The sequence below is a fragment of the Polyodon spathula genome, chromosome 20 (assembly GCF_017654505.1).
Source record: "Polyodon spathula isolate WHYD16114869_AA chromosome 20, ASM1765450v1, whole genome shotgun sequence".
In the NCBI taxonomy this organism is placed as follows: domain Eukaryota; kingdom Metazoa; phylum Chordata; class Actinopteri; order Acipenseriformes; family Polyodontidae; genus Polyodon; species Polyodon spathula.
This window is the reverse complement of record NC_054553.1, coordinates 4,655,091-4,672,470: the sequence shown is the minus strand read 5'-3', so window position 1 is coordinate 4,672,470 and position 17,380 is coordinate 4,655,091. Positions and strand designations below refer to the sequence as shown.

The following is a 17,380-nucleotide window of genomic DNA, read 5'->3' as shown; positions in this document are numbered from 1 at the left end:
ACATTATACACCATAATAAAATGAGCCTATTTTATATTTGGCAGACTTCTATATATATATATATATCGACCATAAGTATATATATATATATATATATATATATATATATATATATATATATATATATATTAATTATCTTTGTCTGTATAAAGTAGGAATGTATCATTAATTATGACATTCTAAATTTATATTTTAACTGTATATACATCTATATACACTATTTAAATTTTGTTTGCAACATTTGATGACAGAAATGACAGTTTGGTATAAAGAGAGCTGAGACTAGGTGACATATCTCCAGTGTGTTTGTTTTTATCTCTGGATAGTTTGCTGATTATTTCGGTTTTAGGATTGCCTTGGCTATTACAATGCAATACAAAATTCACAGTTAACTTGTTCCATTACTTGTTACCTAGCAGAGCACACTATTCAACCACTAGGTGGCACTTATCTTGGAAAAAAATCGCCTTAGAATTAAAAGAATCCGCCTTAAAGGGGAATAATTGATTTATTTTTATTTTTATCAGAGCTCTACATTCCACTGTTCTATTGTTAATCTCAAGCTTTGAATTAATTGCTCACTTGCTAGTCTTTGTCAGTTTAGCACGTGAAAGGTTAGCCAGTCTCCCAGCTGATCTGAGCCCCTACAAAGTCACAGCAAATCACAAATATATATATATATGATCATCTTGATTTGTTGTTAAGAAGCATGTGAAACAAGACATTTTAATTGCTTTTTGCATTTAACTATCTTTAACATGAGCATTGTGCTCCTACAGTTATTTAGTAGCTGCTTTGCTCTTGTGAATGGCATAGGGGCTCGAGTCCTTGTGCAGCCAGATTTCGTTGACCCCTGGCTCCTTGACCTCAGCTCTGTCCACCAGCTCGGCCGTTTCAGAGGCGCGGTAGGAGCGAGTCAGGCGGCAGAAGGAGGAATCAGAGGAGGTGTCGCCATCATAGTCCTCGATCTCCTTCCGACTGGGATCCTCCCCTGGCAGGTCCACCTTCAACTCCTCCTCCAGCTCCGAGCACAGGCCCGGGAAGCAGGGGTCCCCGAAAGTGTGCATGTCAGCAGAGACTGAGCAGTTGAGTTTGCTGTGACACCTCCGAGAGACCTTCTTCAGGGCGGAGGGGGACAGACACTCTGCAGCACACAGAAAAAACATCAATCCACTAGAGGGAGCTCCTGTCACTAAATGCAGTGAGAGCGGAACTGTACAGAAATATGGGCGATTGTGACAGAGCTCCATGCCTTGAACCAATCCTGGACAACAGCAGCATGGTGGGATAGACATTCAGGTAGGCACAGGACTTTAATGAAAGAATCCACTCTGATTTGCAAATGCCCAATCCAAAATGGGATGGTGGTCCGAATAAAGTGGTGAGCGAGTATGTATCATTCAAGCTCCAGTGGTTTGGACTGAAATAAGGGTCCTGTGGAGCAGCTTACTGTACCAGAGTCCCACAAGCACTATCTCTGCAGTACTCACCAATGTCAGCCCCTGTGCTGTTCCCTTGTGGACACTCAGGGTTCCCATGGTGTAAATGGCCGAACGTAGCTGAGTAGATGGCCAGCACGGTCTGATTCTTACAAACCAGCTGCAGCTTCTCATTCTCACACGCAACTTTACTGCTGTGATTCTCTGAGGGGGAGGCGGGGGGGGAGAGAAGCAGGCTTGAGTTCGCTCCACTAAGATCAAATTCTGCTGCGTTAATATATTCTCACTTAGAAATAAATTCAATGGCAAACGTTCGGACAAGATATCTTTCTCAATGTCAAAGTCTTCTTAAACAAAAGGAACTTTTTTTGTCTGAAGTTACAAACTTTTCTGCAAATGTTATTTTAGGTGTAAATCATATTTTTTAACTAATCTCACTGTTTGTTCTTATGATTTTTTTTCAATAGAAACCCTATTATAATCCTATCTTCTGGTAGCTATTATTAATGTATCACCAATTTTTGTATCTATAAAATCTATCTAAAATCTAATCTATAAATCCTGAAGTACGTTCTATTGGAACCACTGTATATCCCAGTAACCACACTCTCCAGATGTCAACACAAGACAAGGAGATGCTGTTTCACAACACCACAACACCAGACAGGTGACCGCAGCAGAATAGCAAAGTCCCTGTCCCAACTTCCAACCCTCAATCCTGGATCCTGAGGGAAAACTACTCTAAACCCTCCAGCCTGATACCTGTCACCCATCGGTGCCCAGCCCCAGCCTCACCTGGCCTGCACTTGTAGGACACGATCAAGTACTTGCTGGTGCTGGGGTAGGGGTCGTGGCCGAAAACACGACTGTTGACAGACAACTGGCAAGTTCGCTGATCCTGGCATTCATCAAATACTTTCTGCAAACAGAGAAAGCAGACCATCAAGGAGACAGTGTGCAATAAGAGCCAGTGATGACTACTGTACTGTGATTAGCAGTGACTGTCCCAAGTTAGAATGCACTGAAGCTGCAGTGCTTAGACTTGAGTTCCTACAGAACATTCTGGTATTGTTTTGCTTGCTGTGCTCTGTTCTTGACCTTTGTAACAGTCCAATTGTTGGTTTAAGCTGCCGCTCCCCTCTCTATGCTGGGCACATGTTTCCAACTTGGAGAGGGGTGTGGCTGGCTTTGCTGTTTTGTAATGCAACAGATCTGGCCTGTAGCCTTGTTTAAATAATTATTCCTTCAAATACTGGTATCAGAGTTCCTATATTGCTGCAGTGGTCCCCAACCTTTTCCAAGTTTTTGTGTTTAGAGATTTTTTAGGAACAGCATGAGACCAAAAAATTTCCCCCAATCTATGTTGAAAACAAATCTGTATTCCCTGGTTGAAAATAAAAACCTGGACAGCTGGGAGTTAATTGAGGACTAGGGTTGGAAACCACTGCTATGTGTACATGCATTATCACGAGTACAGTATTAGCAAGCTTGCAGTGACTGACATATTCTATGTATATAAATATTGCATTGTTCTTTGCAGCTATAAATTTACACCAAAAAAAGGAACCTGGCAAATAAGGTTATCAGTAAAAAACGGTTATACTGTTTTTTTTTTATGTATTTTTTTAATGCAGGATGTTGTCCTGGAAAGTTTGAGATGCTGCCCCAAGTGTTGTAATGAAGCAGATTAACGGTTTCGGTGCATGTAAAATGGAAAAAGAATTTGGACGATTTCTGCTTGGAATCAATCACGGGTCACGAAAGGTTAGAGGAAACCTCTGCCGTGGTGCTGTCACGGTACCTACTGTAATGGCTATTGAGGACTGGCAGTCCGTGCGCTCCTCTGACATGTTCATCACAGTCGGACAGAGATTCTCACTCGGGACCCGGCGTCTGTAAAACGCAGACAGGACAGTGACGGAGGTTTTATAGGGACACGTGATGGTGAGCTGCTCCCCATCACAGGCATGGACCCTGTGGTTCTTCAGTATCTTCTGTAGGTAACCTGCAGAGCACTGCGCGCACACGCACACGCACACACGAAAATGTGCGTATAAATAACTTGATGATGTTGAATATCAGATTTACTAATTACAATGAGTAGCCTACTATCGTCTATTTTGGGAGGCTGTATACTTCCAGAATTCACTGCTAAGTGGTTGGCATGATGTCACCCGGGATGCCACAGCTGGGTAATATGTGGAATGGGTTGACAGTTAAGAAGTAGAGCCTATTGTTGTGACTGGAGGGGGGGAGGGGGGGGGGGGGGGGAGTAATGGTTTTCAATGTGAGCACTGTGCAGTTTCACTTTTTACTTTGCTGGGATTTCCTGATGCACCAGGGACATAGCATTACTCACGTTTTTTTCTTGTTTGTAAACGCGCACTGGTTAGTTCAAAGAATTCGAGTCCTGTTAAATGAATGTAAGCGTTCTATAAAGAGCGCCCGCCCAGCCCTTTTATAACAATAACCAGTGATAGGGTGATCTAGTATGTTCTGAATGTTGCAATAAACTCATAGCTCACAGCGTATTAATCATATCCGGGCAGCAGACCATGCAAACAGGGATAGGCGTTGCTTCAACAGTAAAACACAAATTAAGTATTAAAAGCTGTCAGGGTAAATATATTTGAAGGGGTAGCGTTCTTGACAAGTAGTTCTTAACAAGTACACATAGATTTAAACACATTTAAGTTAAACTGTATTGTTGTTTTCAGGGTCAGGTTGCGCCATGTCTTTAATACTTGGGGTTAGTAAATATATTTTAAACCCCTACACTGACACGCCCTGTATTCCCTTCCGTCACCCAGCAACGCCGGTACCAGGCGCACGGGTACAATGAAGAAGTATGTTAGATCGGCTGGTACTGCGGTCATCAGAAAAACGCAATGCGCTTCAGAAGAAGAAGAATAAGAAGAAGAACAGTAATAATATACCAACTGTGTGATATATTTGCATTCATAAAACTATTTCTAAACTAGTTAAATACAATCTTCATAAACATTTTACTGCTTTGAGTGTCCAATAAACTTACCCCACAACATGTTGCTCTCAAGTGGGCGTTGATTACATGGAAAAAAAAAAAAAATTGTATTATTTATTTATTTATTTATTTAATGTTCAGTATATTACCTTAAACTATAATAATGGTGTTTGCAAAACGGGTTATGTCAAAGTGAAATGTTTTGTTGTTCAATAGAATGTTATTGGCGACTCCCAGTTAGGCCTAGGTACCCAGCAGCGATGGCGCCATCGTTTCAGCAATACCGCATTCCTATGAGTACGTATCCTCTGATACAGGAATTTCAACTGGAAGCCTTTTGTTGGCAAAAACCTTACAATGTAACCCAGGTACCGCGGAGTGTTCATTCAGCACCGCCTACTGTAACCAGGCTCCATACACAAGCCTGCGCAATATAGCCCTCCAATCACTCATCATTCAGCATGCTTCAGCATACTTCTGAAATGCGCGATCATTTTAATAACTGAATATCACTGGTGAAGATTTTGGGATTAGAGTTAGGGTTTAGTTTAAATAGTATGGCGTGAACAGAGTCAATTATACAGATAAAGTGGGCTGCGTTTTCAATAGAAATGAAAGTTATGTAAACATGTATTATCAGAAAGAACACATAACATAAATAAACAATGCAACCCTGACTGACTCCATTGCCTGTCCACAGAACGCGTTGCAGCTGTTTGGCAACGTTTTGCTAGAAAGTGGAGGAGGTTTTTTTTTTTTTTTTTTACAAAATTGTGCTACTCACCCGAAAAATCAGGAGCTGCCAGCAGACGAGATGAGACGCACAGTAGAGTGAGAGACAGGGACAGAACAAATGTAGAACCGCCTAATTTCTGTAACACTCGCATGGCGCGGCCCTCACATAGCGCGCTATGGCAGATCCGTCTAATTTGATTGGGATTTCGTGCAAAGCTGGACCCGTGCTCCTATTGTCCAGGCGACTAAACAATGGCCGCCTTCATTCTCTGGTGAAGAACGGTTGACTTGTTCGACGTTAACTGTTTTGTTTTGTTTTTTAAATAAAAAATAACAGACTTTACAGTTAAATACAAAAATATACAGAAGGCTACCACATTTTCTCTTTTGTAGAAGGAATCACATTGCTTATTTATGGCTGTAAACACTGAGCAAACAATATACTGTGATATTGTATGGAATAACTACATATGAATGTCAGACATTAATATTTTTTTTTTTTAAATAGAGAATTGTCTCTTAAATATGTCCTTGTTCACACAGTGTTCATGCAAATTAGCAGCATGTTTCCCTCATCATTCCCTCATTTATAGGCCCATGTTGTATTTATTTATGTATTTATTTTCAAAATAATCCTCTGTTATAACATGGAATTAAAATAAATATTAATCACATACAATGTTTTAATTTAAAAAAGCACTGTTAAAAATATGTATGTTGTGACATTAAATGCAGTGAATAATGCCCGTTTGAAAGTGTTTGCTACGGGTTATTTAAAATGCATTGGACACTGTTAGTGCTAAAACAAGATGATTGAATGACTTGGAATATGTCAGTGTTCTGATCAGGCGCCAGGAATCATGTTATTATTAGATCTTCCATGCGCTATTATCTTCAGGAAATAGCGGCTTCCTCTTCCTATAAAACGAGGTATCTTTTCTTTCTCTGTAGTTCCATGGTCAATTTTTGCTTCACCGCTGTCTTACAAACATTGATGTTAGACTGCCGCTCCCTCGACTTGTGCTGTTAATCAATTGCAAAGAGGGGCGGGTGTTAGCATAGCTGGATTCTTATTTGAAAACCTGCAAGCAAACTGGGTCCACTACTAGCTTGAACTCTGTGTAATAGACTGCTCCAGCAAATCTTAGTAAGGTCCAAAAAGGCATCCATTCACTGCAAGAACGAATCATTTGGAAGGAGATGAAAGGGTTGACTTGATCATCTCCTCACTGAAGACACTGCTGTTTTTGTAGGGCATTTTACAGTACCAGGGAATCTAAATGGATCACATCAAGCACTTTGCTTGGGATATGTAGTTGATCCAGGGTTTTTCCCAAGTGCTGCAAAAAAAATAAAAAAATTACAGGGAGCTTATCATAACATATTCCCTTTGTCCTTGATCTTGAATTAAAATAGTCCTGAAAAATGCTGACATTACAGCATGTTGTCAAGAGCAACTATGCTTCCAGAAGCATCTATACATAAACCTAACCTTAACCCTGACCCTTACACTAACCCTAACACTAACCATAACCCTAACCCTTACACTAACCCTTACACTAACCCTAACCCTTGCACTAACCCTAACCCTTATACTAACCCTAATCCTAACCCTAACACTAACACTAACCCATACACTAACACTAATCCTAACTCTTACACTAACCCTAACCCTTACACTAACCCTAACCCTTAAACTAACCCTTACTGTGGCAGAGCAAAGCTCTGCCCTTTTTAAATTGGCAGGGATGGGGTTAATTTCCCCTACCTGCCTGGGTTTATTATGTTCAGGTGGCTGGGGTTGATTAGTTGATTAAATGATTAACTTAATTAACGATCAATCAGCGCCCAGCCACTTGATTTCATTTAAGAAGAGGGAGCTAAGGAAGCAGGTTGGTGTTTGTGTGTGATTTTTTTGAATTTTGCTAAAACCAGTGAAGGCATTGCCCAGCCTGGAAACCTTTATTTTGTACATTTTGTTTTTTTGTCTTTCTTTTTTGTTTAAATCCCTTTATTTTGCCCTTGTGCACTTTTATTTTGTGTTATTTATAATAAAATTTGTATTTTTTGAACCGCAGACTGTCTCTGGGCTTCTATCCACTCACCAGCCTGCCACACTTACATTAACCCTAACACTAACCCTAATCCTAACCCTAACCTATCCCTAACCTTAAATCACAAATCTACCACACACCTTTAACTTAATCCTGACCTCTCTAATAATGCAACATTGCTTTTCATCCCCCCCCAGCAGGACAATTGAAATGTTTTTTGCTATAAAACAAACACGTATCAAAAGGTTAGTTCTACCGGAGCATTTATTACTGGAAATGACAAACTGTGACATCATAAAGCCCTCTCTTAATTTTTACACTGTCTGACTTAGAAAGAAAATGGTTAGATACTGAGTTTATAGTACAGCTGAACCCTGAAATATTAGTACTTGTGAAACACCACCGTACACAGAACTGCAACAAAATCCAATGACATTCAGCAGAAAAATCCAAGACTAATAGAAAACCTTTCCAAAGAGACATCCTCCCCTCAACCAGATTGTCAGTTAGAGATCCTTCAGCCCATAATGCACAGCTGTTCTCCTCCTGAACTTTCACCTTTTCCCTTCCACATAATTCAGCATTTGTCTTTGATTAAGCACTCAGAAAGTTTTTCAGATAACAGTGATTTACAACCAAAGAGTTTCTCGTGATTTATAAGAACTGTCAAGTTGTTAGCCAGAGAACACAGGCTTTAAGCCAGTGCTGGTCGTAGATTGACTGGGGGTTCAAACTCTGGTGTCGAAACACTTGACTGTTCATTCTCGCTTGGCTCTTTCACGCTGCACTGAGGATGGTGCTGAGTGCCTACAGACCCTGCCTTGGCATCCTTCCACATGTGTGTTTTTTTTTTCAATTTCCTACATTTGTTGGGAGTTTCCAGTTTGAGGACTTGTTTTTCATCCTCCCAGCTAATGGAAACTCCCAAACAGAAACGCAGAGCATTTAAAAGTCTGGTGTTTTCATTTTGATATCTGGGCAAACTCTTTCACTGCCTCTTGTGTGTGTGTTAGCTTTCTGCTCCACTGATCAGTGACGTCATTTTCAAACTGATGTTTATGTTAATATAAGATACAAAAAACAGTTATTTATAGACTGAGCTTTACTGTTGTATAATTGAAACAAAAAAATGTACCAACTGCTTCAGAACCTGCCCATATTAACCTAGAATAAGCACTAGTCTGAGAAACTGCCACAGAATCAAGAGGGCAAGCAGGCAGCCCAGTGACATTGCAGTAAACATCCCAGTGACCTTGAAAGTGCACCTCCAAGACTGATGCAAAATATTATCACAAAAAATTCCTCCAAGATTGCACATCCCGTGAAAGGGCAATTTAAGAGACAATATGATAGCAACTATTTTTGAAATGACATTACAATGCAGTGGAAAATGAACTGTTCCCTAGTGTATGGAGACAAGGAAACATGCAGCCTACTCACACAAGCACATCTTCTTGGACTGGAAGAGACTCCACTCCTATCTCTTTGTCAGAACTCTCAGGCACAATAAATATGTTTTAAGGTCCTGAAGCACCAGGAAACTGCCAGGCATTTTATTCTGCCAACTACTGGGGCAACTAGTTGCATGTAACCATACCGGGCAATGCCGCTACGAATTCTGTTGAGTCCCCTGTTGGTGAGATGAGATGCGGCTAAAATCTGTAAAACAATAGCTGCAAGCAAGCCTGGTCTCCTCCCTGTTACAGAACACTGTAACACAGTTTTAAACATTCAAATCAATGTGATGTTGCCCTTGTTCTATTATTTTAAATAATTGACAATGACAGCATTGTGTAAACAGATGTAAGGCCATGCTTGCCATAACAGAAAAACATCAGATCTACATTTGACAGTACAGTGGATATAATAAATGTCCTCTGTGTGGGTCTGTTTAATGTCATGAATCACTTTGTGTCTGCTTATTACATGTTTCGTATTGTTACAGTTTAATAAATTATGCATATGACCACAAACTAAAATGATCTGTTTTCAAGATATATTGTCCCTGTTGGCAGCTGTTTAGTTTTCAAGATATATTGTCCCTGTTGGCAGCTGTTTTTAGGCAACCATAACGCTCGATAGTTTTCCATTGCGGGTAGACTCTTTGTGGGCAGAACGACACACAGCGAACACCCAAACAATTGTTCGTACAGAGATCACTCTAATCAAATCACAATATCGTGACTCTATCTTCACTCATTGGCAAAAAGGTACTTAGAGGGGAGGTGGAGGGCAAGGGAGTCTCCCATTCCCTGTTGGCAGTCCCCTGTTGGTGAGATGAGATGCGGCTAAAATCTGTAAAACAATAGCTGCAAGCAAGCCTGGTCTCCTCCCTGTTACAGAACACTGTAACACAGTTTTAAACATTCAAATCAATGTGATGTTGCCCTTGTTCTATTATTTTAAATAATTGACAATGACAGCATTGTGTAAACCCATGCTTGCCATAACAGAAAAACATCAGATCTACATTTGACAGTACAGTGGATATAATAAATGTCCTGTGCTTATTACATGTTTCGTATTGTTACAGTCTCCACAAACTAAAATGATCTGTTTTCAAGATATATTGTCCCTGTTGGCAGCTGTTTAGGCAACATAACTAGAATCAACGCCCATCTGGAAAGCCCTCTTGCTGTGTGTCTCTTGTGGGTTTTTAAACAAGTGTCTAGTGAGATAGTTTAGTGTTATAGCAGGAGATGAAGTGAGTAACGGTTCCAGGAATCTCCCCTCCCCTCCCCCCCCCCCCCCCCCCCCCCCCCCCCCCCATCTTAGTATCCCCCCCGTCAAAATCCTCTGTTTAGGGAGGAAACACGAGCAGTCTCCAACAACGAGCACACGTAGCACCTCTCTCTGTATCTTTCTCGTTTAGGAAGCACTTAGCTGTCAGAGTCCTGAGGGACTGCAGAGCACAGTTTAAAGTACTTTCACTCTCACTCAGTCCAGTCAAAGCAGCTGGGCACAGAGGGGAAGAAGCCACTGGGATTCCACGCTGCACATTCAGGAGCTGGGGAAGAGCACACCGCTGCTGCCGTGTCATCGTCGTTGTTGCTGTTGTTGATTTTGTTGTCGCACCTGGAGAAATGGCTCTCAGAAGGTCTGACCAGAAAAAAGAACCCAACATTGAGCTGTTCATTAAGGTAGGTCCTTTTCAATTCCTTTTTGAATTTGGGTTTTCTTCTGCTGAAACTTTGCTGTAGCACCTTAGAAAGAGGGCAGGGTCCCGCATAGGTAAGAAACAGCAGCAGGAACAGCACAGGGATAGTCAATAAGTTATCGTAATCACCAATTGTGCAATCAACCACAAACACAACAGTGTTTTAGACAGCGTCAGAAAGACAATAAATCGAAGCAAAGTTATGCATAAGAACTACATAAAGCAACTAATTAATACAATAATTAATATCCAGGTTTTTCTGTGCTTTTTGGATTTGACAGAAAGTAAGAGGTTCCTTAAACGTCCAGTACACCCAAAAGAAAAGCAGAACTTTCCCCCTTAACTACCCAATATAAGCAGGTGAAATATTACACAAGCTGAAATTCTTAAGCAGGGAAGGATATTCATCATCAAAAGACAGACCCTGAATTGAACTGAACACTGAGTAATGCAAAGACCTCTGTACTTTTTATTAACTTCCCCCATCCCTGACATGCGTATCAATCACTATTCAATTCAGTGGAGTTTGTTTGATCTAGCACAAGATGACCAACTCCTAAACTAAATTAGAACCATCCCTCAACCAGAATTGACATGGTTAAAGTCTATAGCCGTGCAGCTTCGGACCTGTCAGTTTTGACTGTCTGTCTTCCTTGTCAGTCGTCTCGCTATCTCTACAGACAGACTGCGAGGAGTGTTGCTGCCAGCCAGTGTCACCTTATCAACTAGCCCTGCTGTTATGTCACTCAGCCCCCTCACCCCGGGCTCCCACAGGCACCTATCTGGAGCTGTCACTCCACTGCCTGATAATCCAGACAGCGCTATTAGAGGCGTGAGCACCACTGGCAGTGGCTGCAGGTTATGGATCTGAAGGGAGGTTAAATTGAAAAGCAAAAAACATAATATTTCATGAAATTGAGGCTGTCAGTATTCAGTATGTCTACGGTATGATAAAAACAGACCAGGTTCAGTGCTGGGCCAGGACTCAAAGTATTAAATCACATATGGTGTTGCCTGATACATGAAGTGTCTAATTATAATGTATTTACATAGTACTTACTTAGTAAATACATGTGTGCTGACACAGAATTACAGTGTTATCAGAAAAGGGTTAGGGAGGTTAGGGTTAGAGTTAAGGACAGGTTTAGAGTTTAGGGTTAGGGTCATGCAAAAAGATTTACACATTAAGCACGTTGTAACTATGCATACTAACATTGTAATGATGTGTAAGTACACATGTATTTACTAAGTGACTACTATGCAAATACACAGTAGTTAGAGACACTTAATGTAAAGTGTTAGCTAAAGGTCCTGGCTGAGCACGTTCACTCTCGTTACAGGCAGGTCTCGACGGAGAGAATATTGGGCACTGCCCGTTCTGCCAGCGTCTCTTCATGGTTCTGTGGCTTAAAGGAGTTAAGTTCACCGTAACCACCGTTGATATGAAAAAGTAAGGAGTATTCCTTTACACAAATTACACACATGTATCAAGATATAAAATAAAACACAACATGTGTATGAGGCATGCATTTTCAATGAGATTCTTTGAAGGGTTTTCTTTAGCGAGAATAGTTTGCTGGAGTCAGAAGGGCTGGACTAGAAAGATATAAATGTTGAAATAATAAAGCAATATTAAAATACTAAAAGAGACTCCCATAGACAGTTAAAGATGCTAAAGTGGTTTGATTAAAACAATGGCAGATGAATTGAATTGAGCCCGATCTAAATGAGCTCCACTGGTTTTGAAATGTTTGGTTCTGGTGTGGTGAGCCTAGCTGTTACTACAATTCCAGGTGCAATGGTTTGGCTAGAGTTGGAAACTGTGCTCTTCCTAATACCCCTGATGCAGAACGCAGACCTCTTTAACCAAGACTCACACTCCCTTTCCTGTTCTGACTCCAGGAAACCAGAAGAACTCAAGGACTTGGCACCCGGGACCAACCCCCCTTTCCTCCTGTACAACGGAGAGCTCAAAACCGACTTCCTGAAGATCGAAGAGTTTCTGGAGCAGACTCTTGCGCCCCCTAGGTGGGACACCCCTGGAAACTCCTTTCGTTCAGATTACACTACTCTTACACTGCAAGCTACACATGCGCTATAGACAGTGTTAATACGGCTACACTCATGTAATGCTTGGATTAATATGCAGTTAACCATGTGCTGAAGTTTAGCTCCATGTTAACAAACGGTCAGTAGATATGCCATGTGTGTATCTATCATTAGAGCATTTCAGCAGCCATTGATTAGCATGTGAAATACCTTACTAGCTTTGAGCTAGATGAATAAACAGCAGCTAGGCTGTCTTTAGGAAAGCTTTTTAGTCGCTGCGTTACTGTACTGTAGTGTAGAGTAACAGGCTGGGTGTGTGACAATCAGAGATTCACATACACTACTGCTCAATGGTTAGAAATATACTGTCTAGAATGCTTATTGGTTGGCTTCAGTCTGCACTAGAAGTGATGCCAGTAAATGTTGTTTACTGAACTTGTATTTATGCTGGCTGGAACACAACACAGCAATGATCAGGAGGCATTTCTAATACATTCCAGCTGCCGATGAGTTCAGATGACAATGCGGGTCTAATCTGAATCAGTGTGGAATGAATCATGAGTGTGTGCTTTATAAACTAAACATGAATTGAATGGGATTAGAGTCAGTAAATGTGATGCACTAGTATGAAAACGAAATGATATAAAGTGTCAGCCGAAGGTTTACTTGCAGCCGCTAGCATGTGTTTACAAGGTACGCAGTCAGTAATAAGCAGGATGCATGGTTTAAACCCTCCAGTATCAGTTGGTGCCTCATGCCTGACTACAAGTCTAATTTCACTGGTGTTATTTTTTTAATTCTAGGTATCCTCACCTCAGCCCACAGAATAAGGAGTCCTTTGATGTTGGCAGTGATATCTTTGCCAAGTTCTCCGCATACATCAAGAACAGCTCAGCAAACACAAGTAAGGACCGGTAATGAGACAGACAATGCAACAGTGCTGCAGTGTGAGAACTAAGGGTTAGTCTTAGTTAGTAAAAGGGTTAGTCCCATTTACACAGAACCATTATCAAGGATGTGCGGGATGTTTATTTCTTATCTGTATTGGGTGTGTTTTTTTTTTGTTTTTTTTTCATTTCTGAAACAAATTATTTGGATTTTTGTTTTTTTTTTTCATTTGAGATTCAATCCATTTGTCCTTTTTTCTGGTCAAAATACACAAAACGTGGTCCTGTTTTTTTTTTTATTTTCATCCTGAGATGCCCTGAAGCACATTGAATTGTGTTCATTGGATGTACCAGTCATTTTTACTGAAGTCAGTTCAGTGAAGGGTACCACGCATGCTAAATACATTTCAGGAATTCACTTTGAAGTCTGATCTACACTCCCCGGTGCGTAAAACTAAAAGCGGGAAACACCTGCTCATTCTGCTCACTGCAGATTTCGAGAAGGCTCTGCTGAAGGAGTTCAAGCGGCTCGATGACTACCTGCAGACCCCACTCCCCGAGGAGATCGACCCCAACAGCACCGAAGACCTGCTCGTCTCCCGGAGGAAGTTCCTGGACGGAGACCGGCTGACCCTGGCGGACTGCAACCTGCTGCCCAAACTGCACGTCATCCAGGTAAGCACTCCAGAGCCGCTATACAGACCGGGAATACGGCAGAGACCGCGGCCCTGCACATTATTGTTACAGTTATATTTATTGGGTTAGAACCTCAAAGATGTTTACACCAAACTGTCAATTGTTTTTTTTTTCATAATGCAAAGGTTTTTTAAGCCGCCTGTAAGGATTGTTAATACGTTCTTTTTCCCTTTTTTACCTTGACAACACCAGTAGGTTTCTGTATATTATTTTGACTCATCGGTCAGGTACGATGAGCAAGACGGATGCTCCATTGCCATGGAAACCAAAAGCAAACCCACAACAATCAAAATTAGCAAAGATTCGGTCATTTCTAGAAAACTTCCTTTGCCTCGTTGGAGCCACAACATACATCATATGTGTTGAAAACAAACACACACACGCACAATCTTAAAATCTAGTAACGTATTACTTTTGTTTATATGTAATATTCAATGGGTTTTGATTACCTGATTTGTTTTGTTGTTTTAGAGAACGGTTTCATGTATTTAAATGATGTCTTTATAGTTAAAGTGCTATATTGCTTTGTTCCATATGTCATTGTATTTTCTATATTGCCATGTGTGTAGGTTTTCCAAATAGTATCTAATGGATGGTTTCTCCATAACCCTATTAACTGAAGACTTTGGCTTTCCAGATAGCGGCTAAGAAATACTGTGATTTCGAAATCCCGACTCACTTCACGGGGGTGTTGCGCTACCTAGAGAACGCCTCACAGAGGGACGAGTTCAGTCACACCTGCCCTGCCAATGAAGAGATCGAGCGGGCGTACGCCTTCGCAGCAAACAAGACGAAATGAGCTGTGACCCGCGGCCAGGACTCGCAAAACTGCACCAGCACAGCGAAGATCATGGCGGCCAGAGAAATTCACTCAACTTGCTTTTAAGATGTTACATGTCTATAGCTTTTTATACTCCAATACAGGCAGGAGTGGGGTTCCGTTAGCAAACCACTGCTCCGAGTGCTGGATACAAGAGACGGAGATGATGATGATGAGGAGAAAAGCCCTCTGAGAATGAGGGTTCATTCTTATTTATGAATCATAACGTGCTGGTGATATACAGTATTCCATTTTACTACACTTTGATAATGTAGACAACTTGTAGAATGATTCTGGAGCAAAATAGGTTTCATGGTTTTGATTCGTCAAATATTTTGGTCGCAAATATTTATGGATTTACAGTATATAGTAATACTGCCACCCAGTGGTGAAAAAATAAACTTACTCATTCTAGCGTGCATTTGTAAAGCCAGTTTTAAAGCTTTTGTTTGTGTCACTGGCAGTCATAAATGTTATTGTGTATAATATGTTTTAGCTTGTAAATGTCGGATTGTTTTTCCATGTGTAATTGTATCAGTTATTTAAAAAAAAAACCACTGCATTAGCTTCCTTAATCACCCCATTTTGTATTAAAATGCTAAATAGAGTAGAAGTTCTTCATTTAAATATAAATGCTTAAGTGCTTTTAGATCCAAATGAAAAATGCATTTAAAAAATGTACAGCAATAGTATTGCGTTTAATTACCACCCACATATAAAGTGAAATAATGTTTAATTACAGGAACTCTGTGGAATCTGTAGCAACGATCGTGATTTCTGGAGACTGTACATCGTTTTCCAACATAACACATAGAAAGGCTGACTCATGTCATAAAAGAACGTTTTTATTGAATAGTTTCCGTCCTCTATACAAAGTGATTGACACATTCTGTCAGTGAGCAGCGAGTTTAATGTGGGAAGCCCCAGGAGTCAGGAATGGGAATGCTAGTGCTTCTAGGGGGGGGGGGCTGTCCGTCACCCTGCTGGGGGAGTGGGGGTCTCACTTTGTCACGCAGTATTTCCAAAAGCAAGCTGCAAAACAAACACAAAAGAAAGCATTATACATGCACTGTTGAACATCTCTTTATATATTAAGAGTTCTTTTTCACTGATGTTTTAGTTTTTTAGAACCACTCATAGCTCTGTATTGTACTGTAAGACTTCTTGTACCCCTGAGTGTAACCATTACCCCCCCCCCCCCCGCAACACTCGAGTCTAAACAACAAGAATGAATTATGTAAGAGAACTGAAATAATGTAGCGAGATGGATTCCACCCTCCCACTCCACTCCCCCAGTGTTTTTAAAGACAGTACTTTGTGCTCCATTCCTCACCTCTCTTGGCTGGTTTTTGCGTGTTCTGGTCTGATTTCACAAAACTATGGGTTATCAGTTTCTCTGCGGCTGCCAGTTTCAGCACTGCAGACTTTATATCGTTGGCCTGAGATCGGAGAGGTTTGAGGGGACAAGGGGGAGAGAGAGGGGCGAGGGGACGGAGAGACAGAGACAGGAGGAAATGATTACACCACAAATGCAGCGTGGTTCCAGGTGGCTCTGTGGATTATTTTGAAGCCCAGGATACAGTAAGCAGAGTAGCGCACCTCTCCAAACCACCACGCGTGCTATCTGAACATATTCGGCTGAATGTTTCAGTGAGCTTCCATTGAAAAAAAAAAAAAATATATATATATATATATATATATATATATATATATATATATATATATATATATATATATATATATATATATAGCATATAGCAACCGCAGGAAGCATGAATACAGAGTTAAACACCAGAATGGATGGCAACGCTGTTGCGTCCATTTACAAAATAAACCAAGCAAAACCTAACCCACCTTGGGTTTCTATTTAAACAATTAGACTTCCTGTATAACTGGGGACAGGCTAAACCTGTTTACCCCAAACAAACAAAGAAGTTCTTCTTTAGCGTAACTCAGTTTTCGTGTTTCCTCTTTCAATTCAAAGATGCTTTATTGTCATGACTACAGTATTGCCATAGCAGTTACGAAATAGACAAAAAGAAAAAGAAAAACCATCATGCCAAATTACAGAAAACACATCAATATATAACAGAAGATACAACAAATCTTTCAATGAAACAGACCCATATAAAGATACTTATTTGTAAACACACGAGTGACTGAAGAGAGTTTCTGTAAGCGAAGTGTAACAGGAGTGGACAGTCCCCTAGTGGAGTCTGTTTGAACACTGTGGCTTGACTGCTCCGGTCTCAGCTCATGACACTGTCTGATATATTCAGCAGCTGCGAGTGCCGTGTCGCTGTTCTCACCCAGAATAATTACCATCTTATCCTCCACCTTCAGTGTCCTAAAGCTAGAGATCTCTCGGGAGATCTTTGTGAAGAACTGGTTTCTTATCTTGGTACATTTTGAGCAGGAGAGAAAAAAGTGTTCCTTGGCTGTGATGTCTCACTGGCTACGGTTTCCAGCTGTGTTGGTGTCGGTCTGTTTCTATGTTCTCTGCTCTGAAATCTTTTTCACAAGGTGGTTCACTGTCGCATTGCTCCTGGCTATTGACCGC

The 17,380-nt window shown here is 40.9% G+C and overlaps 2 protein-coding genes across 2 annotated transcripts; one reads left to right on the top strand and one right to left on the bottom strand.

Moving 5' to 3' along the window:
* Window positions 1-250: 250 nt before the first annotated feature.
* On the bottom strand, window positions 251-3,786 carry LOC121295875 (protein eva-1 homolog C-like). Its single transcript, XM_041220992.1, has 5 exons — window positions 3,755-3,786; window positions 3,245-3,500; window positions 2,235-2,358; window positions 1,491-1,643; window positions 251-1,144 (listed from the first exon to the last, which is right to left on the bottom strand). Exons 1-5 carry the CDS (start codon window positions 3,784-3,786, stop codon window positions 780-782), a joined length of 930 nt encoding a protein of 309 aa, XP_041076926.1. The 3' UTR covers window positions 251-779.
* Window positions 3,787-10,204: 6,418 nt separating this feature from the next.
* LOC121295186 (chloride intracellular channel protein 2-like) lies at window positions 10,205-15,556 on the top strand. The gene is made up of 6 exons (XM_041219597.1): window positions 10,205-10,351; window positions 11,709-11,818; window positions 12,271-12,396; window positions 13,221-13,321; window positions 13,798-13,979; window positions 14,638-15,556. Exons 1-6 carry the CDS (start codon window positions 10,295-10,297, stop codon window positions 14,797-14,799), a joined length of 738 nt encoding a protein of 245 aa, XP_041075531.1. The 5' UTR covers window positions 10,205-10,294; the 3' UTR covers window positions 14,800-15,556.
* The last annotated feature ends 1,824 nt before the right edge of the window (window positions 15,557-17,380 follow it).

Coding starts and splice junctions, on each gene's coding strand:
- LOC121295875 (XM_041220992.1), bottom strand. CDS start 3,786: ATGTCCCTGGTGCATCAGGAAATCCCAGCAAA. Junction 2,359..3,244: donor AGTCCTCAATAGCCATTACA/GTAGGTACCGTG, acceptor CTCTGTTTGCAG/AAAGTATTTGATGAATGCCA. Junction 1,145..1,490: donor CAGCACAGGGGCTGACATTG/GTGAGTACTGCA, acceptor TGTGTGCTGCAG/AGTGTCTGTCCCCCTCCGCC.
- LOC121295186 (XM_041219597.1), top strand. CDS start 10,295: ATGGCTCTCAGAAGGTCTGACCAGAAAAAAGAACCCAACATTGAGCTG. Junction 12,397..13,220: donor CAGACTCTTGCGCCCCCTAG/GTGGGACACCCC, acceptor TTTTAATTCTAG/GTATCCTCACCTCAGCCCAC. Junction 13,322..13,797: donor GAACAGCTCAGCAAACACAA/GTAAGGACCGGT, acceptor TGCTCACTGCAG/ATTTCGAGAAGGCTCTGCTG.